General features: G+C 67.0%; 2 protein-coding genes across 2 annotated transcripts; one reads left to right on the forward strand and one right to left on the reverse strand.

The window, feature by feature from the left end:
- The first annotated feature begins 538 nt into the window (after positions 1 to 538).
- On the forward strand, positions 539 to 21,455 carry PRR12 (proline rich 12). Its single transcript, XM_054808390.1, has 14 exons — positions 539 to 701; positions 3,143 to 3,255; positions 5,437 to 5,598; positions 6,118 to 9,536; positions 10,230 to 10,761; positions 11,688 to 12,013; positions 13,424 to 13,540; positions 15,084 to 15,217; positions 16,515 to 16,876; positions 17,831 to 17,956; positions 18,040 to 18,137; positions 18,694 to 18,822; positions 19,624 to 19,719; positions 20,978 to 21,455. The coding sequence occupies exons 1-14, from the start codon at positions 616 to 618 to the stop codon at positions 21,116 to 21,118; spliced, it is 5,841 nt and encodes a 1,946-aa protein (XP_054664365.1). The 5' UTR covers positions 539 to 615; the 3' UTR covers positions 21,119 to 21,455.
- Positions 21,456 to 24,059: 2,604 nt separating this feature from the next.
- RRAS (RAS related) lies at positions 24,060 to 27,936 on the reverse strand. Its single transcript, XM_054808398.1, has 6 exons — positions 27,793 to 27,936; positions 27,105 to 27,192; positions 26,896 to 26,998; positions 25,558 to 25,666; positions 24,426 to 24,544; positions 24,060 to 24,297 (listed from the first exon to the last, which is right to left on the reverse strand). Exons 1-6 carry the CDS (start codon positions 27,934 to 27,936, stop codon positions 24,210 to 24,212), a joined length of 651 nt encoding a protein of 216 aa, XP_054664373.1. The 3' UTR covers positions 24,060 to 24,209.
- Positions 27,937 to 27,945: the final 9 nt, after the last annotated feature.

Raw genomic sequence — 27,945 nt, forward strand, 5'->3', positions numbered from 1 at the left:
CACGCCCCCTCCGCGCTCCCTCCCCCTCTTCGCTCCGCCCCTTTCCCTCCATAACCAGCGCCTGGCCCCGCCCATCGCCCCGCCCCTCCGCGCTCCCGCCAGCGCCTGGCCCCGCCCCTTTCCTTCCATAACCAGCGCTTGGCCCCGCCCCTTCCCTGCCATAACCAGCGCTTGGCCCCGCCCCTTCCCCTCCATAACCAGCGCTTGGCCCCGCCCCTTTCCCTCCATAACCAGCGCTTGGCCCCGCCCCTTCCCCTCCATAACCAGCGCTTGGCCCCGCCCCTTTCCCTCCATAACCAGCGCTTGGCCCCGCCCCTTTGCCCGCCCCCTCCGCGCTCCCGCCGCCGCCGCGCGCCCCGCCCTCCACACCGCCCCCTCCCCGCTCCCGCCCTCCCCGCGCCGCGCGGTGCATTGTGGGAGGAAGCGGCGGCGGCGCGGCCCCGCCAGCCAACATGGCGGCTCCGTGAGCGCTGCCCCCCCCCCCCTCCGCCGCCGCCGCTGCCCCCCCCCCCTCCCCCCCCCCCCCAGCCCCAACCGACCCCGGCCCGGGGGGCCCGGCCCGCCCTTGTGTTCCCACACCCACACCCCCCCCGTTTCTACCGGGCCGCCGCCCCCATGGACAGGAACTACCCGGCCGCCGGTTTCGGGGACCCGTTGGCCGCTGGGCCCGGCTGGACCTACGAGCGCTCCGCTAAGGCCAGGTGCGGGCCCGACCCGGGGACGGGGGGGGAACGGGGAGGGGGGGGAACGGGGGAGGGGGGTGCGGGGTGCACCGGGGTGTCCGTGTAATGGGTGCTGGGGTGCACCGGGGCTTGGGGTGCTGGGGCCCGGTGCAATGGGTGCTGGGGTGCACGGGGGTGCAGGGTGCTGAGGGCCCGGTGCAATGGGTGCTGGGGTGCACGGGGGTGCAGGGTGCTGAGGGCCCGGTGCAATGGGTGCTGGGGTGCACGGGGGTGCAGGGTGCTGGGGACCCGGTGCAATGGGTGCTGGGGAGCACCGGGGTGTGGGGTGCTGGGGCCCGGTGCACCGGGGGTTGGGGTGCAGGAGTACCGGGGTGCTGAGGGCCCGGTGCAATGGGTGCTGGGGTGCTGCTGCACTGGGGGTTGGGGTGCACCAGGGTGCTGGGGCCCAGTGCAATGGGTACTGGGGTGCAGCGGGGTGCAGGGTGCTGAGGTCCTGGTGCAATGGGTGCTGGGGTGCTGGGGGCCCGGTGTTGGGGTGCTGGGGCCCGGTGCAATGGGTGCTGGGGTGCACCGGGGGTTGGGGTGCTGGGGACCCGGTGCAATGGGTGCTGGGGGCCCGGTGCACCGGGGGTTGGGGTGCTGGGGACCCGGTGCAATGGGTGCTGGGGTGCACCGGGGGTTGGGGTGCTGGGGACCCGGTGCAATGGGTGCTGGGGTGCACCGGGGGTTGGGGTGCTGGGGACCCAGTGCAATGGGTGCTGGGGCCCAGTGCAATGGGTGCTGGGGTGCACCAGGGTGCAGGGTGCTGAGGGCCCGGTGCAATGGGTGCTGGGGTGCACTGGGGTGTGGGGTGCTGAGGTCCTGGTGTTGGGGTGCTGAGGGCCTGGTGCACCAGGGGTTGGGGTGCAGGAGTAGCGGGGTGCTGAGGTCCCGGCGCAGCGGGTGTAACAACCCTGGGGTGCAGGAGAATTGGGGTGCAGGGTCCCGGTGCAGCGGGGTGCTGGGGTGCTGCTGCACCAAGTGTTGGGGTGCTGAGGTGCCGGTGCAGCGGGTGCTGGGGTGCACCGGGGCTCTGGGTGTCCGTGCATCGGGGTGTTGGGGTGCTGGGCACCCGGTGCAGCGGGTGTAACAACCCCGGGGTGCGGGAGAATTGGGGTGCAGGGTCCCGGTGCAGCGGGGTGCTGGGGTGCACCGGAGTTTGGGGTGTCCATGCAATGGGTGTTGGGGTGCTGAGGTCCCGGTGTAATGGGTGCTGGGGTGCAGGAGCACCGGGGCGCAGGGTGCCCGTGCACCAGGGTGCTGAGGCCGTGGTACACCAGGACTTGGGGTGCTGAGGTCCCGGTGCAGCGGGTGCTGGGGCGCACCGGGGTGTTGGGGCGCAGGATCCTCGTGCACGGGGTGCTGGGGTGTCCCGGTACACCGAGACTTGGGGTGCTGCGCACCCGGTATGGCGGGTGTTGGGGTGCAGGGTCACGCGCCGCACACCTTGCACGACTACGGCGCGGCGGCGTTTGCGTGAGGGGCGCCAGCCCTCGTGCGTCGCACGGGCGCCGGGCGTGATCGTGCGTTGCACGGCTGCGGGTGGCACGCGGGCGGGCGCTGCGCCGCTTGCGCAATCGCGTTGCACGGCTGCAGGAGCTGCGCGGTTATTGCACGACTGCGTTGCACGCATTGCACGGCTGCAGGCGGCGTGCGCTTGTGCGTCGCGCCCGTTGCACGGCTGCGAGCGTACGTCGCACGAGGGTAGGTGGCTCGTGGTCGCGCGTTGCACGGTCGCTTTGTTCGTGCTTCGCGCCCATGGGCAGCTCACAACCGTGCATCGCTCCTGTTGCACGACTGTAGGCAGTTCCCAGCCGTGCATCGCACCCCTTGCACACCTGCGGGCGGCTCGCAACCGCGTCTTGCGACTGTAGGCAGCTCGTGACCGTGCAGCACGCCTGTCGCGCTCACAAGCGCGTATCGTGCACCGTTGCGCAACCGTAGGCTGTTCCGTGCCGCGTATCGCACCCGTTGCACGCCCGTGGGCGCGTCACAACCGTGCATCGTGCCTGTTGCACGACTGCGGGCGGTTTTCCGCTATGCGTCACGCCTGTTGCACGCTCGCGGGCAGCTCAGAACTGTGTATCACGCCCGTTGCACGCCTGCAGGCTGTTCCCTGCCGCGTATCGCGCCCGTTGCACGCCTGCGGCCACCTCACAACCGTGCGTCGTGCCCGTTGCACAACTGTAGATGCTTCCCAGCTCCGCGTCGCGCCCCTCGCACGCCTGCGGGCAGCTCACGCCCGTGCGTCCCCCCATCGCACGACCGTAGGCGGTTCCCCGTCGTGCGGTGACCTGCGGCTCCCTCGCGCCTGGGACAGGCGTGCGAGGGCGGGTGTCAACGTGCGAGGGCTGGCGTCAACGTGCGGGGGCGTGCGAGGCGTGCGAGGCGCTGACACACCCCTCTCCCCCCCCACCCAGCCTGGTGTACGGGGGTTCACGGGCGTCGCACCCCGACCCCGACCTGCTGCACCGCCAGCCCTACGGCGCCCACCACCCGCTCCAGGGCTATGCCGCCAACCACCACCCCGCAGGTACCGCGTCACCGCGTCACCCCACGTCACCCCGTCACCGTGTCACCCCGACCCAATGGCATCATGCTCCCCGGGTCCCTTTGTCACCCTGACACCCCGATCCCCCGTGTCACCCCGACCCCGCGTCACCCTGCCGCTGTGTCACCCCGACCCCCGGGTCCCTTTGTCACCCTGAGACCCCGATCCCCCGTGTCACCCCGACCCCGCGTCACCCTGCCGCTGTGTCACTCCGACCCCCAGGTGACTTTGTCACCCTGAGACCCCGACCCCCGTGTCACCCTGCGTCACCACGTCACCCCGACCCTGCGTCACCCTGCTGCTGTGTCATCCCGACCCCCGGGTCCCTTTGTCACCCTGACACCCCGATCCCCCGTGTCACCCCGACCCCGCGTCACCCTGCCGCTGTGTCACTCCGACCCCCAGGTGACTTTGTCACCCTGAGACCCCGACCCCCGTGTCACCCCGCGTCACCATGTCACCATGACCCTGCGTCACCCTGCTGCTGTGTCACCCCGACCCCCGGGTCCCTTTGTCACCCTGACACCCCGACCCCCCGTGTCACCCCAACCCTACGTCACCACGTCACCCTGACCCTATGTCACCCTGCCGCTGTGTCACCCTGACCGCCGGGTCCCTTTGTCACCCTGACACCCCGATCCCTGTGTCACCCTGACCCTGCGTCACCACGCCACCACATCACCCTGACCCTATGTCACCCTGCCGCTGCGTCACCCCAACCCCCGGGTCCCTTTGCCACCCTGACACCCTGACCCCGCGTCACCCTGCCGCTGTGTCACTCCGACCCCCAGGTCACTTTGTCACCCTGACACCCCGACCCTGCGGTACTGCAGCCCTTCGTTTCTGCGTCACTGTCACTCAGTGTCACCCTGTCACCCCAACCCCGTGTCACCTTGTCACCCCGTCACCCCAACCCAATGGTGTTGTGCTCCTGGGTCCCTTTGTCACCGTGACACCCCGACCCCGTGGTACTACAGCCCCTCGTCACCACGTCACCGTGACTCAAAGTCACCCCAACCCCGTGTCACCCTGTCACCACGTCACCCCGACCCCACAGCATCGCGACCCCCGGCTCCCTTTGTCACCGTAACACCCTGACCCCGTGGTACTACAGCCCTTTGTCACCGCGTCACCGTGACTCAGTGTCACCCCAACCCTGGGTCACTGCGTCACCCTGACCCCGTGTCACCCCAACCCCGGGTCCCTTTGTCACCGTGACACCCCAACACCACGGTTCCATGGTCCTTTGTCACTGTGACACCCCAACCCCGTGTCACCCCAACCCCAGGTCCCTTTGTCACGGTGACCCTGCAGTTCCCACGTCCCCTTGTCACCGTGACCCCCCCAGTCCCCACGTCACTCTGCCACTGTGTCACCCCAACCCCGCATCCCCGTGTCACCCCACGGCACAACAACCCCTGGATCCCTTCGTCCCCGTGTCACCCCGACCTCGTGTCACCCCAACCCCGGGTCCCTTTGTCACTGTGTTCCCACAGTCCCCATGTCACCCCAACCCTGTGTCACCCCGACCTCGTGTCACCCCAACCCCAGCTTCTTTTGTCACTGTGTCCCCACGGTCCCTGTGTCACCCCCAACCCTGTGTCACCCCAACTTTGTATCACCCCAATTCCAGTTCCCTTTGTCACCGTGTCCCCACAGTCCCAGTGTCACCCCAACCTCGTGTCACCCCAACCCCGGCTCCCTTTGTCACCGTGTCCCCACAGTCCCTGTGTCACCCCAGCCCTGTGTCACTCCGACCTCGTGTCACCCCAACCCCAGCTCCCTTTGTCACCATGTCCCCACAGTTCCTGTGTCACCGCGACACCCCAACCCTGTGTCACCCCAACCCCGGGTCCCTTTGTCCCTGTGTCCCCACAGTCCCTGTGTCACCCCGTCCCCGTGTCCCCACAGTCCCCGTGTCACCCCAACCCCGTGTCACCCCGACCTCGTGTCACCCCAGCCCCAGCTCCCTTTGTCACCGTGTCCCCACGTCACCCCACGGTCCCTGTGTCCCTTTGTCACCTCAGCCCAGCGTCACCGTGATGCCCAACCCCACGGGGTCCCCATTCCCGGGGTGGGGGACACACACACGACCCCCCACGGTCTCGCTGTCCCCACGGTGTCCCCGAGCTGTGTGTGTGTGTCCCCCCGCCGTGTCCCCAGGGCTGTCGGGGCTCTTTGAGACGGGGCTGCACCACGCGGGCGGCGCCGCGCCTGACGCCTCCGTCATGAACCTCATCTCGGCGCTGGAGTCGCGGGCACCGCAGCCCGGCCCCTCCGCGTCCTCCCTGCTCTCCCAGTTCCGCACCCCCTCCTGGCAAACTGGTGGGTCTGGGGGGGTCTAATCCGGGTCTGGGGGGTCTAATCCCAGTCTAATCCTGTCTTGGGAGGGGCTAATCCTGATCTGGGGGGGTCTAATCCGGGTCTGGGGGGGTCTAATCCCAGTCTAATCCTGTTGTGGGAGGGGCTAATCCTGGCCTGGGAGAAGCTAATCCTGACCTGGGAGAAGCTAATCCTGGTCTAATCCTGCCCTGGGTGGGGTCTAATCCTGCCCTGGGTGGGGTCTAATCCTGCCCTGGGGGGGGGGTCTAATCCTGCCCTGGGGGGGGGTCTAATCCTGCCCTGGGGGGGGTCTAATCCTGCCCTGGGTGGGGTCTAATCCTGACCTGGGAGGGTCTAATCCTGACCTGGGGGGGGGTCTAATCCCACCCAGGGAGGTGCAAACTGCCCCTGCTGGGCCCCATCCTGCCCCGGGACGGTCCCCGCTTACCCCGGAGGGGGGGGGGTGTGGTGTCTCCCCCCCAAAACTCACCCCCTCACCCCGTTTTATCCTCCCTCCTCCAGCCATGCACACGCCGGCCCCGGCCGAACTCTTCATCTCCGGAGCCCTCCCAGGTTCGGGTACTTTCCCTTCGTCATCGGCGCTCAGCGCTTACCAGCACCCGGCGTCGTTCAGCGGACGCAGTTTCCCCGTCAGTTCCCCGCTCAGCCTCCCCGACGCCGCGTTCAGCCCTGGTTCCAACGGGCTCCTGTCGCCCCACGATCCCCTCCTCCACATCAAACCCACCCAACCCAGCGTTCCGTCTTCTCTGGGTTTCGACCGACTCGGCAGCGCCGTTTTAGGATCCGGTTTACCGGCGCAAAGTTCGGCGTATCGAGGACCTCCCAGTTCGTCCCAGTTTAATTTGTTATCGGCGCCTCTCGCCGCGCCGACGGAACAACCGGCTCAGCTTTACAACGCCTCGGTTTTCGGAGGAGGAGGAGGAGGAGGAGGCGGCGGAGGCGATCGAGCCGTACCGCGACAGGACAGCGTCATCAAACACTACCAACGACCGGCGGGCGCGCAACCGCAGTTACCGCCGGCGGCGGCGCACAGTCTCCAGCACTACCTGAGCTGCGGCGGTACCTACCAACAAATGCCGCACCGCGCCGCGCTCTCCTGTAGCCCTTTGGGCGAACAATCGCCCGCCAGCTCCGAGGGTTCTCAACAACCCCCCAAAACCGCCGCGGCTCCGCGACCGGAACCGACGCAGAGTTACCGTCCCATCATCCAATCGCCGGCGTATTCCGGTAACGCAGCCGGTACTACCGGTAACGCCGGCGCCGGTAACGGCGCCGCTAAATCTAAAAGTTATTCGGCGTCTCGGCAGACCCCCCGTTCCACCGCCACCCCCAAATGCCAAAGCAGTTACACCCCCAGCACCCCGAAACCCAGCTCCGTCATCGCCAGCCAGTCCCCCGCTTATTCTCCGGGCCAACCCCAAAATTTACTCGCCATGGGACCCGCCGCCGGTTACGGCACCAACCCCCCGGCGCCCCAAAATTTAGGTGCCGCCGCTCAACCTCCCGCCGGTTTTACCGGAGGACAGGGAGGGGATTTGGGGGGTAAAGCCCCCAGTTACCCCCCAGGGGGTCAAGGCGGGGGGCCGGGGGGTCAGGGCGGTCAGGGGTTACAACCGTGCGTCAGTCAAGGTCAAACCTATTCCCCCGAACAGCTCCAGGCGTTACCGTACGGGGTACAACCGGAGGGGGGACAGGCGGCGGCGTACGGTCCCCCGGCCCCCTCGCAGGGTTTACCGACCGCCAGCCCCTCCCTCAGTTACAGCACCGGGCACTCGCCGGCGATGCCGGCCCCCCCTTTGCCGTACGCAGGTTTGGGGGGGTCCAGCCCGTCGCCCATCATCCGCCCCCTTCAATCCCCGCCGGCCGCTCGGCCGCAGAGCGGAGCGTCGCCGGGTCAATCGCAAAAATATTTGGGGTCGGTTTTGTCGCCGTCTTTCATGACGCCCAATTACGGGGGGGGGCCGGGGGGTTTGGAACGTCCCCCGGCTTTCGGCAAAGGGGGGAAAGGCGACGCCGAGCTGTTGGCGGCCGAACGTAGCGAGGACGAGGATTTTCTCATCCAACATCTCCTGCAAGCCCCCAGCCCCCCCCGCGGGCCGGCCGAGGGGTTGGGGGCCTGCGAGGAACGAGGGGGGGCCGGGAAAGGTTTGGGGGGCTACGGGGGGTTGGGAAAAGCGGAGGAGAGGTACCAGTTACAGAGCGTGATCCGTCCCAATTCCAACCTGGAGGGGCCGGCGGCGTTGGAATTGGCTCTTTTGAAAGAAAAGAAAAAACCCGAAAGAGCTAAAGAATATCGGGGGGCGGGAGGGGGGGCGGGAGGGGGGGGCGAGGGGTTGCCGGCCACCTCGGTGGTCCATTACGGCCACCAACCCCCCGCCTTGGATTCTTACGGGCAAGAGTTGAAAAAACCCGCCGAACACTTGGCTACCGGCAAGGAATTGGGGCAACCTCACGCTTACCTGCCCAAGACCCCCGAACACGGGCGGTTGGTGGCCGAGGGTCCCCCCTTGGAACCCCACGGGCTTTTGTTAGACCCCCCCCCCGAATTAGGACCGGTGGTTCCCGTAGCCGTCCCGGTCCCGGGCGGGTCCCTTCTCCCCTCCGTCCTTACCCACACCCAAAGTCAACTGCACCCCCCCCGTAGCAAGGGCAGACCCCCCCTCGACGTTCACCTCTTGGAACAACAACGGATGCCGCCTCCCCCGCCGCCTCCTCCTCCTCCTCCTCCTCCTCCCGCCCCCCCGGCTCCCCCGGCCCCCCCGGCCGCTCCGTCGCCCCAGTTGCTCCTGGAAGCCCACCTCCATCAAGCCCACGTCCGTTCGCAGGGTCTGGACCCCCAGGCCCCCCCGCCGTTACCCCCCGAACCGATGGAAGTTTTACCGGCTCCTCAAGAAATTCAAGATTTTTTAGAACCTCCTTTGGGTTTAGAATCGCATTTAGGACAAACCGGGGGGGTTCAAGGACCCCCGGGTCATCTCCTGGATCCCGAGGGGGGGCCGTCGGTTGCCCCCGCTCCGTTGGAAGCCAAGGATCAATTTGCGGAAGGGGGGAGCCCGGCTGGGGCTAAAACTCGATTCGTCCCCTTGACGTCCATCTGCTTCCCCGACGCTTTGCTCCAGGACGAAGATCGCGGGTTTTTTCCCGGCATGGAAGACATGTTCGGTCCCCCCCCCGAAGATTTCCCTAAAAGCGCCGAGGAAGAGGAAGAAGAAGGAAACGGCGGGTTGGAACCTCGTCCCGAAGGGTTGAAGGCTCCTCCTTACGACATGGGACAGAGTTACCCGGCTTTTTGTCCCGCCGACGGGGCCGCCGGCGAAGCCCCCCCGTTGGGTTTGGAACCCCCGAAACACGAACTCCCTTCCACCGTCAACGCCGAACCCTTGGGCTTAATCCAGAGCACGGGCGAAGGGACCAAACCGTTGACCTCGCCTCTTTTTTGTTCTTCTAAACCCAAAAAACTCCTCAAAACTTCTTCTTTCCACCTCCTCCGCAAACGCGATCCCTTCCCGCCCCCCAAAAAAAATTACGCCCAAGAGTACGAGTTCGAGGACGACGAGGATAAAGCCGACGTCCCCGCCGACATCCGGCTCAACAGCCGGCGCCTTCCCGATCTCCTGCCCGACCTCATCTCCAGCTGCCGAGCCCGGCCCAGCCTCAGCCCCATGGGTGACATCGATTTTTGTCCCCACCCCGGACCCCATCCCGGACCTAAAAAACGAGGCCGAAAACCCACCAAACCCAAACGCGAGGGACCCCCCCGTCCCCGGGGACGTCCCCGTATCCGACCGTTGGCAGAACCCCCCGGTTTTCTGACTCCCGACGGACCCAAAAAACCCCGAGGACGAGGACGGGGACGGGGCAAGAAGGGCGGTGAGGAAGGGGCTGATGGCAACGGTCTCGAACCCCTCAAGCCCCTCAAGGTGAGGATTTGGGGGGGGGGGTTGGGGGTGCTGGGGGGTCTTGAGATCCAGAATTTGGGGGATAAGGAGGTGTTTGGGGGTTCCCCGGGGTCTGTTGTCCTCCGATGGGCTCGGAAAGGCCCAAGGTTGGAGATGTCAATGGCTTGGAGATTCTCAAGCTCTTTAAGGTGAGGGTTTGGGGGGGTTTTTGGGGGTGCTGGGGGGCCTTGAGATCCAGAATTTGGGGGATAAGGGGGTGTTTGGGGGTTTTTTGGGGGTTCCCCCTGGTCTGTTGTCCTCTAACGGTCTTAAAAAACCGCAAGGTTGGACATAGCAATGGTTTGGAGATTCTCAAGGTCCTCAAGGCGAGGATTTGGGGGGGGTTTTGGGGTGCTGGGGGGTCTTGGGATCCAGAATTTGGTGGAATTGGGGACATTTGGAGGTTTTTTGGGGGTTCCCCCTGGTCTGTTGTCCTCCGATGGCCCCCAAAAGCCCCAAGGTTGGAGATACCGATGGCTTGGAGGTTCTCAAGCTCCTCAAGGTGAGGGTTTAGGGGGGGATTTTTGGGGTGCTGGGGGGGATCTTGAGATCCAGAATTTGGAGGAATAAGAGGCGTTTGGGATTTTTTGGGGGGGGTTCCCATGGAACTGGGGGGCCCTGGGAGCTAATGGGGGTGAGATAACGCCCACCTCCATACGTGTGTCCCCCTCCCAGATCAAGCTGGCGGTGCCCAAGGGCGGGGAGATGCCGCTGCCGTCGGAAGGGGGTGCTCCCCCCGTCGTCGGGGTCCCCCCTCCGGGTCCGGACCCCCCCCCGGATAACAGCCAGACGCGAGAACGCATCAAACAGAAGATCAAGGAGGTGGAGGAGAAACAACCGGAGATGAAGTCGGGTTTCATGGCTTCGTTCCTCGATTTCCTCAAATCCGGCAAACGCCAAACCCTTCCTCCCGCCGCCACCAGCCCTTCCAAGACCCCCCGAGTTCCTCCCGCCGCCCCTTTCGCCGTCGGCCCCCCGATATTATCGGGGGGGTTGGAAGGGACGGAAGGGGAAGGTTTGGTGATGGCTTGTCCGAGTCCTTGCAAACGTTTGGACGAGGAACTGAAGAGGAACCTGGAGACGTTGCCTTCGTTCTCCTCCGACGAGGAAGACTCCGTCAGCAAGAACCAGGACCTGCAGAAGAGCATCTCCTCCGCCATCTCCGCCCTCTACGACCCCGCCGACCGCAAGGACCCCGACCCCGCCGGTGGGTGCTCCCCCTCTGCCCCACCCCGGGGTGGTGGTGGTGGGGGGGGGTCCCTTCGGTTCTTCCCCATGGGAACGCGCTGACGGGACCCCGAGGGATCGTCCTGGGGTCTGTGGAGACCTGGGGACCCACGGAGACCCCCCCCAGGGACCCACGGAGACCCCCAGGACCCACAGAGACCCCCTGGGAGCTCCTGGGACCCTAGAGACTCCCTGAGACCCCCCTCCAGGACCCCTGGGACCCTTCTGGGCCCCACAGAGCCCCCCCTGGGACCCCCAGAACCCCCCCTGGGCCCCACAGAGCCCCCCTGGGACCCCCCTGGGACCCACAGAACCCCCCCCCGGGACCCTCCTGAGACCCTCCTGGGCCCCACAGAGACCACCAGGGACCCACAGAGCCCCCCTGGGACCCATAGAGACCCCCCAGGGACCCCCACAGGGACCCACAGAGCCTCCACAGGGACCCACAGAGCCCCCCCAGGGACCCGTAGAGACCCCCCAGGGACCCATAGAGACCCCCAGGGCCCCCCAGAACCCCCTCTGGGCCCCGCAGAACCCCCCCAGGACCCTCCTGAGACTCCCCTGGGCCCCCCAGAACCCCCCTGAGACCCATAGAGACCCCCTGAGACCCACAGAGCCCCCCCAGGGCCCCACAGAGCCCCCCTGGGCCCCCCAGAACCCCCCTGAGACCCATAGAGACCCCCTGGGACCCACAGAGCCCCCCCCAGAGCCCCCCCTGGGACCCACAGAGCCCCCCAGGGCCCCACAGAGCCCCCCCTGGGACCCCCCAGAACCCCCCCCCCGGGACCCTCCCGGGACCCCCCCAACCTCTCACGGAAGGGACCCCCGCTGCTCGTACGTGCGCCCCCCCCCCAGCGCTTCCCCCTGACCCCCCCTTTCCACGTGTGTGCCCCCCCCCCCCCCCAGACGTCCCCCCGCCGGAGGAAAAACCGCCGAGCCCTTCGCCTTCGGAGACCTCCCCACCCGATCCCCCGATCCCGGCGACGTCGATGACATCTTCGGTAGCCCCGGAATCTCCTCCGGTAGCCAAAATCCCTTCGGAAACGGTGATCCCCGCGTCCCCCGAACGGGAGGAACCCGAGGACTCGCGGCCGCTTCACCTGGCCAAGAAGCAGGAGACGGCGGCCGTGTGCGGCGACACCGACGAGGACGAGGCCGAGAGCGGCGGCGAGGGGATCTTCCGCGAGAGGGACGAGTTCGTCGTCCGCGTGGAGGACATCCAGGCGCTCAAGGTGGGCGCTGGGAGGGACTGGGAGGGGGACTGGGAGGGACTGGGAGGGGGACTGGGAAGGACTGGGAGCACTGGGAGGGGGACTGGGGGCACTGGGAGGGACTGGGAGGGGGACTGGGAAGGACTGGGAGGGACTGGAGGCACTGGGAGGGGGACTGGGAGGCACTGGGAGCACTGGGAGGGGGACTGGGGGCACTGGGAGGAACTGGGAGGGGGACTGGGGGCACTGGGAGGGGGGACTGGGGGCACTGGGAAGGACTGGGAGAGAGACTGGGAGGGACTGGGAGGGGGACTGGGGGCACTGGGAGGGGGACTGGGAAAGACTGGGAGCACTGGGAAGGGGACTGGGGGCACTGGGAGGGACTGGGAGGGGGACTGGGGGCACTGGGAGGGGGACTGGGAGGGACTGGGAAGGACTGGGGGCACTGGGAAGGACTGGGAGGGGGACTGGGAGGCACTGGGGGCACTGGGAGGGGGACTGGGGGCACTGGGAGGGGGACTGGGAGGCACTGGGAGCACTGGGAGGGGGACTGGGGGCACTGGGAGGGGGACTGGGAGCACTGGGAAGGACTGGGAGAGGGACTGGGAGCACTGGGAGAGGAACTGGAAGAGGGACTGGGGGCACTGGGAGGGGGACTGGGAGGGGGACTGGGGGCACTGGGAGGGACTGGGAGGGGGACTGGGGGCACTGGGAGGGGGACTGGGAGGGACTGGGAGCACTGGGAGGGGGATTGGGAGGCACTGGGAGGGACTGGGAGGAGGACTGGGGGCACTGGGAGGGGGACTGGGAGAGAGACTGGGAGCACTGGGAGAGGGACTGGAAGAGGGACTGGGGGCACTGGGAGGGGGACTGGTGGGGACTGGGAGGGACTGGAGGCACTGGGAGGGACTGGGAGAGGCACTGAGAGGGACTGGGAGCACTGGGAGAGGGACTGGGGGAACTGGGAGGGGGACTGGTGGGGATTGGGAGGGACTGGGAGAGGGACTGGGAGCACTGGGAGGGGCACTGGGAGCACTGGGAGGCAGCGGGAGGCCCTGGCAGAGGCACCGTGGGGTATCGGGTGGGACCAATAGAGCTACTGGTCCTTACTGGGAGAAACTGGGGGGGGGGGGGCAGGAGGGGTGCAGGGGCTGAGAGCAGGTTTGGGGGGGACACAGGGGGCTCAGAGCAAATTTTGGGGGGCTGGGGGGGGCCCAGACCAAGTTTTGGGGGGCCGGGGGGGACCCAGAGCAAATTTTGGGGGGGCCCAGACCAAGTTTTGGGGGGCCGGGCATCCGCCCCGCTTTCTGCAGGGGAGGGGGGGTTCAGCTCAGCTTTATGGGCTAAAGGGGGGGAGCTGGGGGGGGTGCAGCCAAGTTTTGGGGTGCAGGGCCCCCCCCCCGTGACCCAGGGCCCCCCCTTTTTCGGCAGCTGGCGCTGCAGACGGGCCGGGAGCCCCCCCCGATCTGGCGGGTGCAGAAGGCGCTGCTCCAGAAGTTCACCCCCGAGATCAAGGACGGGCAGCGGCAGTTCTGCGCCACCAGCAACGTGAGTGGGGGGACCCCGAAAAAATCTTGGGGTGCCCCCCCCCCAAAAATCCTGGGACACCCCCCCAAAAATCCTGGGGCACCCCCGCCTCAAAAATCCTGGGGCACCCCCAAAAATCCTGGGGCACCCCCAAAAATCCTGGGGCACCCCCGCCAAAAATGCTGGGGTGCCCTGAAATCCTGGGGCACACACACACACCCCCCCCAAATCTTGGGGTACCTTGACAGCCTGGGGAACCCCCCCAAAAATCTTGGGGCACCCCCCCAAAAATGCTGGGGTGCCCTAAAATCTTGGGGCACACACCCCCCCCCCAAATATTGGGGTACCTTGACAGTCTGGGGAACCCCCCCAAGAATCTTGGGGCACCCCCCCCAAAAATGCTGGGGTGCCCTAAAATCCTGGGGCACACACACACCCCCCAAATCTTGGGGTACCTTGACAGCCTGGGGAACCCCCCCAAAATCTTGGGGAACCCCCCCCAAAATCTTGGGGTATCGCCCCAAAAATCTTGGGGCACCCCCCGCCAAAAATGCTGGGGTGCCCTAAAATCTTGGGGCACACACACACACCCCCCCCAAATATTGGGGTACCTTGACAGTCTGGGGAACCCCCCCAAGAATCTTGGGGCACCCCCCCCAAAAATGCTGGGGTGCCCTGAAATCCTGGGGCGCACCCCCCCCAAAATCCTGGGGAACCCCCCGAAAATCTTGGGACACCCCAAAATATTCTGGGGAACACCCCCAAAATTCTGGGACCCCCCCCAAAAAATCTTAGGGCACCCCAAAATATCTTGGGGCACCCCCAAAACCTGGGGCACCCCCCCCAAATGTGAGATCCTCTCCTAAATCTTGGGGGACCCCCCAAATGTTGGGGGACCCCCCCCAAAATCTGGGGACCCCCCCAAAGCCTGGGACCCTTCCTTGAGCATTTGGGGGGGTCCTGGGGTTATTTGGGGTTTGGGGGGGCCCTGGGGGGTTTTGGGGGGGCCCTTGAGGGATGCTGGGGGTTTTTGGGGTGCAGGGGGGGTCCCCGGGGGGGGGGATGATCCTGGGGGGTTTTGGGGTGCAGGGGGGGTCCCCGGGGAGGGGTGATCCTGGGGGTTTTTGGGGTGCAGGGGGGGCACGGGGGGGGTGGTTCTGGGGTTTTTGGGGTGCAGGGGGGGTCCCCGGGGGGGGGGATGATCCTGGGGGTTTTTGGGGTGCGGGGGGGTCCAGGGGGGGGATGAGCCTGGGGTTTTTGGGGTGCAGGGGGGGCCCGGGGGGAGGGGGGATGATCCTGGGGATTTTGGGGTGCAGGGGGGGCACGGGGGGGGTGGTTCTGGAGTTTTTGGGGTGCAGGGGGGGTCCCCGGGGGGGGCTCTTGGGGGGTGTTTAGGGTTTGGGGGGGCCCCTGGGGGGGGGGCCAAGGTCATTTGGGGGGGGGGGGGAAGTACCCTGGGCTGTCTGGAGGGTGCTGGGGCTCCGAATTTGGGGGTGCGGGGGGGGTCCGAATTTGGGGGTGCGGGGGGTCCGAATTTGGGGGTGACCCCCCCGTGCCCCCCCAGTACCTGGGGTACTTTGGGGACGCCAAGAACCGGTACCAGCGCCTCTACGTGAAGTTCCTGGAGAACGTCAACAAGAAGGATTACGTGAGGGTCTGCTCCCGCAAGCCCTGGCACCGGCCCCTCGCTGCCGTCAGGTGCTACTGGGGGAACTGGGAGGGACTGGGGGGACTGGGGGGACTGGGGAGACTGGGGAGACCGGGGGTGTGGGGATACTGGGGATACTGGGGGCACTGGGGGGGACTGGGGGCACTGGGGGCACACGGGGGACGTGAGGGTCTGCTCCCGCAAGCCCTGGCACCGGCCCCTCGCTGCCGTCAGGTGCTACTGGGGGGACTGGGAGGGACTGGGAGGGACTGGGGAGACCGGGGAGACTGGGGAGACCGGGGGTGTGGGGATACTGGGGGCACTGGGGGCACTGGGGGGGACTGGGGGCACTGGGGGCACACGGGGGACGTGAGGGTCTGCTCCCGCAAGCCCTGGCACCGGCCCCTCGCTGCCGTCAGGTGCTACTGGGGGGACTGGGAGGGACTGGGAGGGACTGGGGGGACTGGGGGCACTGGGAGGGACTGGGGAGACCGGGGGTGTGGGGATACTGGGGGGACTGGGATGGACTGGGGGCACTGGGGGCACACGGGGGACGTGAGGGTCTGCTCCCGCAAGCCCTGGCACCGGCCCCTCGCTGCCGTCAGGTGCTACTGGGGGGACTGGGAGGGACTGGGAGGGACTGGGGGGACTGGGGAGACTGGGGGGACTGGGGAGACCAGGGGTGTGGGGATACTGGGGGGACTGGGATGGACTGGGGGCACACGGGGGACGTGAGGGTCTGCTCCCGCAAGCCCTGGCACCGGCCCCTCGCTGCCGTCAGGTGCTACTGGGGGGACTGGGATGGACTGGGGGGACTGGGGAGACCGGGGGTGTGGAGGGACTGGGGGCACTGGGATGGACTGGGGAGACTGGGATGGATTGGGGGGACTGGGGGTGCTGGGATGTGCTGGGGGTGCTGAGGGTACTGAGGGCACTGGGGATACTGGGAGCACTGGGGGTGCTGGGGACAGCAGGGACGTGGGGGGACATCGGGGTGCAGGGGGGGGCGGGGGCCGTTGGGGGACACCGGGGGATGTGGGGGGACACGGGGGGGGGATCCCCCCAATTTCCCCTGGGACACCGAGGGTTTGGGGGGGCCCCAAGAACCTGGGGGACACTTGGGGGGGGGCAGGGACTTTGGGGTCATTTTGGGGTCCCCCCCATTGCTCCCATGGCCTTGCGGGGGGGGGGAATTGGGGGGTTCTGGGGGGATCCCCAACACTCCCACGGTCTGGGGGGGGCTTTTGGGGTGTCCGGGGGGGGGGGGGATCCCCATTCCCCCCCATCATCCCAGAGGGGTTTTGGGGGGGTCCCCCTGACACCCCCTTTCCCCCCCCCCCCTTCCAGGAGGCAAAGCCAACCCAAAACCAGCGCCCCCAAAACTCCGGCCCCCCCAAAACCCGAAAAACCTGATCCCCCCGAAAAACCCCCCAAATCCGAACGCCCCGAAAAACTTCCTCGCCCCGAAAAACCTCCCAGGCCGGAAAAACCCCCCAAAACCGAGAAACCCCCCAAAACCGAAAAACCTGAACCCCCGACCCCCGCGCCGGCCGCGGGACCCCCCCGGGTACCCCCCGGCCCCCCCAAATTTAAACCCAAGCCCCCCAAAGTCAAAGCGGAGCCGCCCCCCAAAAAAAGGAAAAAATGGCTCAAAGAAGCGGCGACGTCGTCGGAGTCCGAGTCCAGCCCCGACCCCCAAAGCGAGGAGGGTGAGTTTGGGGGGGGGGGGGGGGCACCCCAAAAAAATTGGGGGGGGCGGGGGGGTCTTTGGGGGGGTTTGGAGGGCAGGAGGGGGGAGTTTAGGGGGTTCTGGGGGGGGATATGGGGGGTTTTGGGGGTCTTTGAGGATTTGGGGGGGGCTGTAAAGATTTGGGGGGGCCCTGAGGATTTTGGGGGGGGGCAGAGGATTTTGGGGGGGTCCCTGAGAATTTGGGGGGCCCTGGGGGTTTGGGGGGGCTGAGGATTTTGGGGGGGTCCCTGAGAATTTGGGGGGCCTTGGGGGTTTGGGGGGGTCCTTCGGGGGGTTTGGAGGGCAGGAGGGGGGAGTTGGGGGGTTTTGGGGGGTCTTTGAGGATTTGGGGGGGGCTGTGAAGATTTGGGGGGGCCCTGAGGATTTGGGGGGGGGGGGGCAGAGGATTTTGGGGGGGTCCCTGAGAATTTGGGGGGCCCTGGGGGTTTGGGGGGGTCCCTTGGGGGTCTTGGAGGGCAGGATGGGGGAGTTGGGGGGTCCCTGAGGATTTGGGGGTCCCTGGGGGCGGGGTTTAGGGCTTTAAAGGGGGCGGGGGTTCTGCCCGTGGGCGGGGCTTAGCGGGGAAAGGGGCGGGGCTTCCCCTGTGGGCGGGGCCTCGATTGAAAGGCGCCCAGCTGTTCGTTAATTCAGGAGGAGCCTGCCCATTGGCTGACGCTGTCTGCAACGCCTTCGGGGCGGGGCTTCTGGATAAAGGGGCGGGGCTTCTTTTGTGGGCGGGGCTCTGTAAAGCGGTAATGCATTTTTAAAAGGGCAATGGTGTTTTAAAGGGGCAATGCTGTCCATTAAGGATAGAAGGAGTGGGGGTGGGGTCCTTTTTCTGGGCGGGGCTCCGGATTGGAGGGTGGGGCAGGGTGGGCGTGGTTTTGGGGAGGGAGGGCGTGGCTCTGCCTTAAAGGGGCGACGCCACCCGCAGAGCGGGCGCCGCCGGGGCGGGTGCTGAACACGCGGGCCATGAAGGAGATGTACCGCAGCTACGTGGAGATGCTGGTCAGCACCGCCCTCGACCCCGACATGATCCAGGCGCTCGAGGACACCAACGGTGAGACCCTTCCCCCCCCCGCCCCACCCCCTCCACTGGGGACCCCCCCTAACGCGGCCCCTCGCCCCCCCCCCCCCCCCCAGATGAGCTGTACCTGCCCCCCATGCGCAAGATCGACGGGATCCTCAACGACCACAAGAAGAAGGTTCTCAAGCGGGTGACGCTCAACCCCTCCTTGCAGGTGGGGCTGGGGGGGGATCTGTGGGGCTGGGGGGTTCTATGGGGCTGGGGGGTGCTATGGGGCTGGGGGGTTCTATGGGGCTGGGGGGTGCTATGGGGCTGGGGGATCTGTGGGGCTGGTGAGGGAATGTGGGGCTGGGGGGGTTCTATGGGGCGGGGGTGGTTTGTGGGGCTGGGGGGGTTCTGTGGGGCTGGGGGGGTTCTGTGGGGCTGGGGGGACTTGCTGGGGGGGCTCTATGGGGCTGCTGTGGGGCTGGAGAAGCTGCTCTGGGGCTGGGGGGGGGCTCTATGGGGCTGGGTGGGCTGCTGGGGGGCTGGGGGGTGTCACTGGGTGTCCCCAACCCCCCAGGGGTGTCCCCAGGGTCCCTATGGGTCACCCCCCCACCACCACCCCAGGTGTCAGGACACCCCCCCCCCCCCCCCAACATCCCCACGGGTGACAGGGCCCCCCCCACTACATCCCTGTATCGGGGTGTCCCCACGCCGTGGGGTGAGGGGGGGAACCCCCCTCCGGTGTCCCCGTGCCCTCAGTGACGGGGTGCCCCCCCCCCCCCCAGGAGGCCCTGCACACCTTCCCCCAGCTGCACGCCGAGCCCGGGGAGTCGCTGGTGAAGCTGCGCCCCGGGGGGGAACCCTACAACCGCAAAACCCTCAGCAAGGTCAAGAGGAGCGTGGGCAAACCCCAGGTACGGGGGGGGGGCTCTGGGGGGTCTTGGGGTTCCCTGGGGGGTCTTGGGGTTCCCGGGGAGGTCTTGGGGGGGGCCCTGCAACCGCTAAACTCTCAGCAAAGGACGAGGAACGTGGGCAAACCCCAGGTATGGGGGGGTCCTGGGGGGGTCTTGGGGGTTCTGAGGGCATCTTGGGGGTCCTGGGGGCGTCTTGGGGGTTCTGAGGGGGTCTTGGGGGTTCTGAGAGCATCTTGGGGGTCCTGGGGGGGGGGTCTTGGGGGTCCTGGGGGCGTCTTGGGGGTTCTGAGGGCATTTTGGGGGTCCTGGGGGGGGTCTTGGGGGTCCTGGGGGGGTCTGGAGGGGTCCTGGGGGTCCCTCCAATCTCAAAACTCTCAGCAAGGTCAAGAGCAGCGTGGATAAGTCCCAGATGTGGGGGGGGGCCCAGGGGTCTTGGGGGGTCCTGGGGGGCCCAGGAGGGTCCTGGGGTTCTCTCCAACCTCAAAACCCTCGGCGAGGTCAAGAGCAACGTGGGCAAACCCCAGATTTGGGGGGTCGGGGGGTCCTGGGGGGGTCCCAGGGGGATCCTGGGGGGGGGGGTCTTGGGGGCTCCTGGAGGTCTCTGGAGGGGTCCTGGGGGTCCCAGGGGGGTTTGGGGGGGTCCTGGGGTTCCTTCCAACCTCAAAACCCTCGGCGAGGTCAAGAGCAACATGGGCAAACCCCAGATTTGGGGGGTCCTGGGGGGGATCCCGGGGGGTTTTGGGGTTCTCAGGGGATTGGGGGGGGTTTTGGGGGGGCTGAGCCCGCGTGTGTCCCCCGCAGGAGTTCAAGGTGGAGGTGGAGAAATCCTTCTTCTACACGCTCTACCACTCGCTGCACCACTACAAGTACCACACCTTCCTGCGCTGCAAGGACGAGGTGCCACCACGCGTCCCCCCCGTGTCCCCCCCCCGCATCCCCCCCCCCCCGTGTCCCCAAACCCAGCCCCTTCCCCGTGGTGGCCATGGTGGTGGCCACCTCCATCCCTTGTCCCTGTTCCTCCGGCCCTTCCTGGTGGCCATCTCCATCTGTCCCACTTCTTCACCCCTTCTTGGTGACCGTCCCCTTCGCGGTGGCCGTGGTAGCGACCATCTCCATGTCCTGTCCCACTCCTTCACCTCATCCCGGTGGCCAAAGCCTTCACGGTGACCACAGCGTTGGCCATCTCCATCACCGTGACCCTCTGTGTCCCCGTAGCCCTTCCTGGTGGTCATTCCCTTCGTGGCGGTGCCCACCTCCATCTCAACGTCCCTCCCTGTCCTTCCACTGTTTCCTGTTGGCCACCCCCTTCGTGGTGGCCGTCGTGGTCACCTCCATCCCTTCTCCTCGCTCCTTCACCCCACCCTGGTGGCCAACCCCTTCATGGTGGCCGTCATGGTGGCCACCTCCATCTTGACGTCGCTCCCTGTCCCTCCACTCTTTCCTGTTGGCTATGTCCTTCGTGGTGGTGGCCACCTTCATCTTGAAGTCCCTCCCTGTTCCTCCACCCCTTCCTGTTAGCCATGGGGGCCACCTCCATCCTTTGTTTCTGTCCCTTCACCCCACCCTGTTGGCCAACCCCTTCACGGTGGTGGCCACCTTCATCTTGACGTCCCGCCCTGTTCCTCCATCCCTTCCTAGTGGCCATCTCCTTCATGGTGGCCATCGTGGTGGTCACCTCCATTGCCACATCCCTCCCTGTCCCCACACCCATCCTGGTGGTCGTCCCCTTTATGGTGGTGGCCACTTCCATCTTGACGTCCCTCCCTGTCCCTCCACTCTTTCCTGTTGGCCAACCTCTTCGTGGTGGTGGCCACCTTCATCTCGATCTCGATGTCCCTCCCTGTTCCTCCACCCCTTCCTGGTGGCCGTCCCCTTCATGGTGGTGGCCACCTCCATCTTGACGTCCTTCCCTGTCCCCACACCCACCCTGTTGGCCAACCCCTTTATGGTGGTGGCCACCTCCATCCTGACGTCCTTCCCTGTCCCCACACCTATCTTGGTGGCCAACCCCTTCACGGTGGTGGCCACCTCCACCTCGCCGTTCCTCCCTCCCCCTCCCTTCCCCTTCGGGTGTTGGGTGCCGGGTGCGCGTCCTGTGTCCCCCCCCTCCCCGTGACATCTCCGGGGGTGTCACCGACCGCGCTGTCCCCCGCAGACGACGGCCATCGAGGGGCAGGACGAGGACCTGGGGCAGGAGGAGGTGGTCCAGCAGTGCATGCGCAACCAGGCCTGGCTCGAGCGGCTCTTCGACTCCTTCAGCGACCTCCTGGCCCAGGCCCAGACCAAGTGCGCCTGACCCGCCGCAGGGACCCCGGGGACGGGGGGGGGACACACACGTGGACACCCCCTCCCTGGGATGGGGACACCCCCTTGGGTTGGGGACACCCCCCCCCGAAATGGGGACACCCCCCCCCGAAATGGGGACATCTTCCCGGATGGGGACACCCGCCTTGGATTGGGGACACCCCCTGGGGATGGGGACACCCCCCCCGAAATGGGGACACCCCCTTGGGTTGGGGACAGCCCCCCCCCAAAATGGGACACATCCTTGGGGACATCCCCCCCCCCCCCCGGGATGGGGACAGACACCCCCCACCCCCCCCAGGATTGGGGACCCCCCGCCAAGGATTGGGGACCCCCCCCCGAGGATGGGGACACCCCCCCCAGGATTGGGGACCCCCCCCAAGGATTGGAGACACACCCCCCCAAGCTTGGGGACCCCCCCCAAGGATGAGGTCACCCCCCCAGTGGGGACAGGGACACCCCAAAATGGGGGGGGGGGTGTCATGTCATGGCCCCCCCCCCCCCAGGGACAGGGCCACCCCCCTCCTGGTGACAGGGACCCCCCCCTTTCTGGGGACACAGCCCCCCCTCTTCGGGAACACACAGCCCCCCCCCAGATTCGGGGACCCCCCCCTACACACAGGGACCCCCCCCAGAATTGGGAACAACCCCCAGGGGGGTGCATCCCCCCCTCCAGAACCCTCCTTTTTTTTTGGGGGGGGTGGGGTGGGGTGGTGTCCCATGGGCATTGGCAGAGGCAAGTGGGGGGGGAAGCCCCCAAAAAAAAGGGGGGGCCCTGGTGCCCCCCCCGGCGGAGAACCCCTATTTATATATATATGTATAAATGTCTATTTAGTAGCCTCCATTCTCCGTCCGGGGGGGGGCGCAGGGGGGCGCAGACACCTGGGACCCCCTTTTTTTGGGGGGGGGGGCACCCAACCGCCTGGGTCCCCCTTGTGCCCCCCCCCCTCAACCTGGGTCCACTCCACCCCCGCAAGGAACAGGGTTATTGGGGGGGGGGGCACCCCGGGTCCCCTTTTTGGCCCCCCCCCCCCCACATTGGGACCAGCCTGTCCCCCCCCAGGGGAGGGGGGTCCTGTATATAAGTATTTGGGGGGGGTGTCAAAAAAAAAAGGGGGGCCCCCCCAAAATAAGACCATCCCCCCCCCGCCGCGCCCCCATGAGCTATTTATTGCCAAGTTGCCCCCCCCATCTGGATGGATTTGGGGGGGGGTGTTAAGGGGTTCGCCCCCCCCCCAGTTCCCCCCCCCCAGTTTCCCCCCCCCCGGGTTTTGGGGGGCCGGGGGGGGTTGTACATAGTGTATAGGGTCAAAGTCTCTATGTATCATATTGTATCGCCGGATTCGCCCCCCCCGGGGCGCATTTGCCCCCCCCCGTTCAGATCCCCCCCCCCGGGCAGATTTGCCCCCCCCCGGGGCAGTTTCCCCCCTCCCCCCCCCCGCCATGGGGCAATTTGCCACAAACCTGCCCCAAAATTCCGCCCCCCCCCCCCCCCCCCCCAGGGGCAGTCCCCCCCCCGGGGTAATTCCCCCCCCCGGAGCAATTTGCCCCCCCGGGGGGCACATCAACCCCCCCCCCTTTTTTTTTTTTCATTTCGGGTTTTTTTTTTAATTATTATTATAATTATTATTATATATATTGGGGGGCCCCCCCCTCCGCTCCTGCCCCCCTCCCCAACCTCCCCCCCCCACTCATTCCCCCCACCCCCACCCCCCATCAAATCGCCCAAGTCGGGGCCCCCCCCGGGCTGGGGGGGGGGGGGTGTTGGGGGGCGGAGGGGGGGGGTTTGGGGGGGCCCCCCCCCCGTGCCCCCCCCTTTTCTACGGTGTATCGTGTCGGGCCGTGTCGTGGGTGTTGCCGAGACCTTTTTATCGTTCCCCGGTGTCCTCGTGGTTTTTTTTTTGGGGGGGGGGACACCCCAAGTTTGGGGGGGGGTGTCTGGTGGGGATCGGAAAATTTGGGGGGGGTCGGATGACTCGGGGGGGGGGCTCATACGAGGGATTTTGTAGAATGGGGGGGGGCTCAGATTTGGGGGGGGGGCGTAGGACTTGGGGGGGTCCACACAAAATGGGGGGGGGCTCTCCCATGGGGGGGGGGTGTCTTGCAGGGGGGGGGGCCCTGAGAGTTCCTGGGGGGGTCTTCCCTTATTTGGGGGGTTCCTCGCACGAGCACTGCTGTGTGACCCCATGACACCCCCCCCGCACATGCGTGTGCACACCGGCTTTAAGGCACTTTAATGTGGGGGCCCCCCCCCGTCCAATGGGGGGGGGGCTTTGGTATTTACAGCAGCTGGGGGGGGCGCAGGGGCCCCCCAAAACTCGTGACGCCGATGGGGGGGGTACGTGCGCGTGTCCCCCCCTCCCTGGGGGGGGATGTGTCTGAGCGAAGCTGGGGGGGGCCCCCCCAGACCCCTGGGGCCTTCTGGGGTGAAAGGGCCCCCCCAAAAAAAATCTGGGGGTGTGAGGGGGGTGCTGGACCCCAAATTGGGGAGCTGGGGGGGGCTCTGGGACCCCAAAGTGGAGGGATGGATGGGGGGGGCAGTGATTGGGGGTCCCCGGGCCCCCCCAGGATGGGAGGGACCCCAAATGAGGGGGGTGAGGAAGAAGGGGGACCCCAAATTGGAGGGTTTAGGGGGTGCCATGGAGGAGGGAACCCCCAAATGGGGGATTGGGGGAGGGGCCTGAGGAAAAAAGGAGGGGCCCAAATATGGAGGTGGAGACCCCTCGTAAAGGAGGGGACCCCAAAATCCGGGGGGGGTGTATCTCAAAAGAGGGTGCCCAAAAAGGGGGTCTGGGGGGGTCCCCAAAACAAGATTGGGGAGGTCTGCACAGGGTGGGGGGATCTAGGAGAAGGGGGTCCCCAAAACAGAGGGTCTGTGGAGTAGTGTCAGCAAGTGGCCCCCCAAAACCAGGAAGGGGGGGTTGTCTGCAAGAAGGGGGGGTCTGGGGGGGGTGCCGGTCTTTGACCCCCCCCGGGTGTGTGTGTGTGGGGGGTGGTTGCCCCCAAATTTGGGGTGCAGGGTCTGTAGACTTTTATACACGTGTCTATCCCCCCCCGCCCCCCGAAACCGCCCCTCGGGGGGGTCAGAGGAGGGCGCAGGGGCAGCGGGGGGGGTCTTTGCCGCGGGGGGGCGGGGGCAGCGCCGGGGGGGTCTCCTGCTCCCGGAAGCGCCTGTAGGAGAGCAAAGAGTGCGAGGTGGGGGGGGGGGAGGGTTTTTTTGGGGGGGGGGAGGTGTCCCCCAGGGTTTTGGGGTGTCTGTGTCATGTGTCGTGTGTGTCCCCCCCCGAGCCCCCACCCACCTGACGGCCCGCACGAGCTCGTGGAAGGCCTCGTCCACGTTGAGCTGAGTTTTGGCCGAAGCTTCCAGGTAGCGCAGGCGGTTTTGGCGGGCGAAGGCCTGCGCCTCCTCCCGCGGCACCTGTGGGGGCACGGGGGTGCTTGGGGGGCGGGGGCTGACCCACCCCCACCTTCTGCTCCCCCTCACCAGGCTTCTGGGTGGGGGGGGTGTCGCCAAGATGGCCGCCGGGTCAGGGGTGGGGAGGGGGGGTCAAGATGGCGGCCGTGGGCTGTAGGGTGAGGGGTGTCTGGTCTGTGTGGGGCCAAGATGGCCGCCCTGAGCTGGAGGGCGGGACTTCCTGTTCTGAGTGGGCCCAAGATGGCCACCAGGGCCCAGCGAGGCGGGACTTCCTGTTCTGAGTGGAGCAAAGATGGCCGCCCTGACCTGGAGGGCGGGACTTCCTCTTCCGGGAAGCGCATCAACTGCCCTGCCAGAGGCGGGACTTCCTGAACGGAACCAAGATGGCCAAGGGGGCGGGACTTCCTGTCCTGGGATAACCAAGGTGTCTAAAGGGGGTGGGACTTCCTGTTCTGCGTGTACACAAGCAGGCCAGCAGGGGCGGGACTTCCTGCTCTGTAGCCAACAGGGGCGCAACTTCCTGTTTGCGGGCCAGCAGGAGGCGGGACTTCCTCTCCTGAGTGAAACCAAGCTTGCCAGCAGGGGTGGGACTTCCTGTGCTGTGATGAGATGGGGCGGGGCTTCTTTTTCGGTGTAAAATCAAAGCGAATACCAGGGGCAGGACTTCCTGTTCTGGGCCCAGAGGGGGTGGGACTTCCTGTTTTGGGCCCCAGCAGGGGTGGGACTTCCTGTCCTGAGCCCCAAAGGGGGTGGGACTTCCTGTTCTGGACCCAGAGGGGGTGGGACTTCCTGTCCTGAGCCCCAAAGGGAGTGGGACTTCCTGTTCTGGGCCCAGAGGGGGGTGGGACTTCCTGTTCTGCCCTTTTCGGAGCCGTGTGTAAACAGGGCTGGTTTAGGGGGGTCCAGGGGGGGTCCAGGGGGGTTTGGGGGGTCCTGGGGGTTTTGGGGGGGGGGCAGGAGGTTTGGGGGGGTCCCGGGGGGGTCCCAGGAAGTTTGGGGGGATCCCGGGGGGGTACCTGGCGCTGGGGGAGCAGGTCGGCCTTGTTGCCCACCATGACGGTGGGGACGTCGTCCCGGTCCTTCACCCGCAGGATCTGCCCGTGCAGCCGCGGCAGCACCCCAAAACTGGGGGGGGGGGTGTAGGGGGGCAGGTTTGGGGGGGGGGGGGGGTGGGAATGGGGGGGCAGGGGTGGGTTGGGGGGGCTGGAGGGGAATGGGGGGCTGGGGGAGGTTTGGGGGGCTGGGGGCAGGTTTGGGGTGTCAGGGGTGGGAATGGGGGGGCTGGGGGAGGTTTGGGGGTGTCAGGGGTGGGAATGGGGGGCTGGAGGAGGTTTGGGGGGGCTGGGGACAGATTTGGGTGGAGCAGGGGTGGGAATGGGGGGGCTGGGGGCAGGTTTGGGGTGTCAGGGGTGGGTTTGGGGGGCTGGGAGGGGGGGAATGGGGGGGCTGGGGGCAGATTGGGGGGCAGGGGGCAGGTTTTGGGGTGTCAGGGGTGACAATGGGGGGGTTGGGGCAGGTTTGGGGGGGCTCATGCAGGTTTTGGGGTGTCAGGGTTGGGTTTGGGGGGGCTCATGCAGGTTTTGGGGTGTCAGAGGGGTGCCCAGGACTTTGTGAGGGGTCTCAGGGAGGGTTTGGGGGTGCCAGGGGGAATTTTGGGGTGCTCAGGGCGGTGCGAAGGTGTTCAGCAGCAGGTTTGGGGGTGCTGGGGGGGGCAGACATGGGCTGTGAGAGGGGTTTGGGGGTGACTGGGGGGGTGGGGGAGTTTTGGGGTGCTCAGGGCTGTCGGGGGGGGCAGGGGCAGGTTTAGGGGTGCAGAGGGGGGGTGTGAGGGCTCCGGGGGAGGATTTGGGGGTGCCAGGAATTTGGGGTGCTCAGGGAGGGAACCCGAGGGCAGGTTTTGGGGTGCTGGGAGAGGGGGGTGGAAAGGGGCTGTGCGAGGGGTTTGGGGGGGGCTGTGGATATTTTGGGGTGCTTGGGGCTCTGGGTCAGGTTTTGGGGTGCAGGGGAAGAGTTTTGGGGTACCTGGAGGGAACTGGGGGGTGTTTGAGGTGGTTTGGGGGGGGACAGGGATGTTTTGGGGTGCTCTGGGCCTCATCCGGGTCAAGTTTTGGGGTGCTGGGGGGGGGGGTGTCACGGGGATATTTCGGGGGTGCCCCGTGCCAAATCAGTGTCAGATTTTGGGGTGCAAAATGCTCATTTTGGGGGATTCCGGGACCTATTAGGTCTGTGTGAGGCATCAGGGGGCAATTCGGGGGTGCTGGGGGGGGGGCGCGGAGGGTTTTGGGGTGCTCAGGACCACCTGAGGGTCCCCATCCCAGTTTTGGGGTGCAGGGCGGGGGGGGGCACCCCGTTACCTGTCGCGATCGTTGATGGCGAAGACGAGGAGGAACCCGTCCCCCGCCCGCAGGTACTGCTCCCGCATCGCCCCGAATTCCTCCTGCCCCGCCGTATCCAGGACTAAAGGGGGAGCATTTTTAAAAGGGGGGGGGGTGTCCCCCAATTCCAAGCACCTGAGGGGGACACACACCCCCCCAAATTCCCCCGGGGGCCCCCTGAAACTCACTGTCGAGGCGCGCGGGGACCCCGTCCACGGTGCAGAGCTTGGTGTAGGAATCCTCGATGGTGGGGTCGTAGTCGGGGACGAAATAGGACTGGGGGGGGGGCACGAGGTGAACCCCCAAATTTGGGGGGGGCCCCCAGGGGTCCAGGTAGCTGATCCACACCTCCCCACACACCCCCCCCACTGAAATCAAGGGGGTCCCCCTGTATTCTGGGGGGTTGGGGGTTCATAGTTTGGGGGTGTCTCTGGTTTGGGGGGGCTGGTTTGAGGGGGGGTCTCAGGTCAGGGGTGCTGGTTTGGGGGGGCCAGTTTGGGGGGGGGCCGGTTTGGGGGGGTCTTAGGCCTGTCCCAGTCTGGGGGGGCCCTTGGGGGGGGTCTCACGTCAGGGGTGCCGGTTTTGGGGGGGGCCCTGGGGAAGGTGCTGGATTTTGGGGGGTCCTAGTTTGGGGGGGGGGATCCCCAGTTTGGGGAGGAGGGGGGGAACCCCAGTTCGGGGTTGCCCTCGGTGCGGGGGGGGGGAGAAATATCCTGGGGAGGGGATGCCCAGGAACCTGCTGGGTTTGGGGGGGGGTCTCGAGTTTGGGGAGGGTGCCCAGGGTTTGGGGGGGTGCCCAGGGTTTGGGGGTGGGGGGGTGTCCCGAATTTGGGGGGCTTCCCGCTTTTGGGGGGGGGGGGGGTGTCCCCCCCGTACCTGAACGAAGCGGACGCTCAGCGCGCTCTTCCCGACGCCGCCGCCACCCAGCACGACCAGGCGGAACCGTTCGGGGGGTGCCCCGGCCCCCCCGGCCCCCCCGAACCCCCCGACCCCGCCGCTCCGCTCCCGACCCCGCTCCATGCCCGGCCG

This window comes from Grus americana, chromosome 36 (assembly GCF_028858705.1).
Source record: "Grus americana isolate bGruAme1 chromosome 36, bGruAme1.mat, whole genome shotgun sequence".
NCBI classification, from domain to species: Eukaryota; Metazoa; Chordata; class Aves; order Gruiformes; family Gruidae; genus Grus; species Grus americana.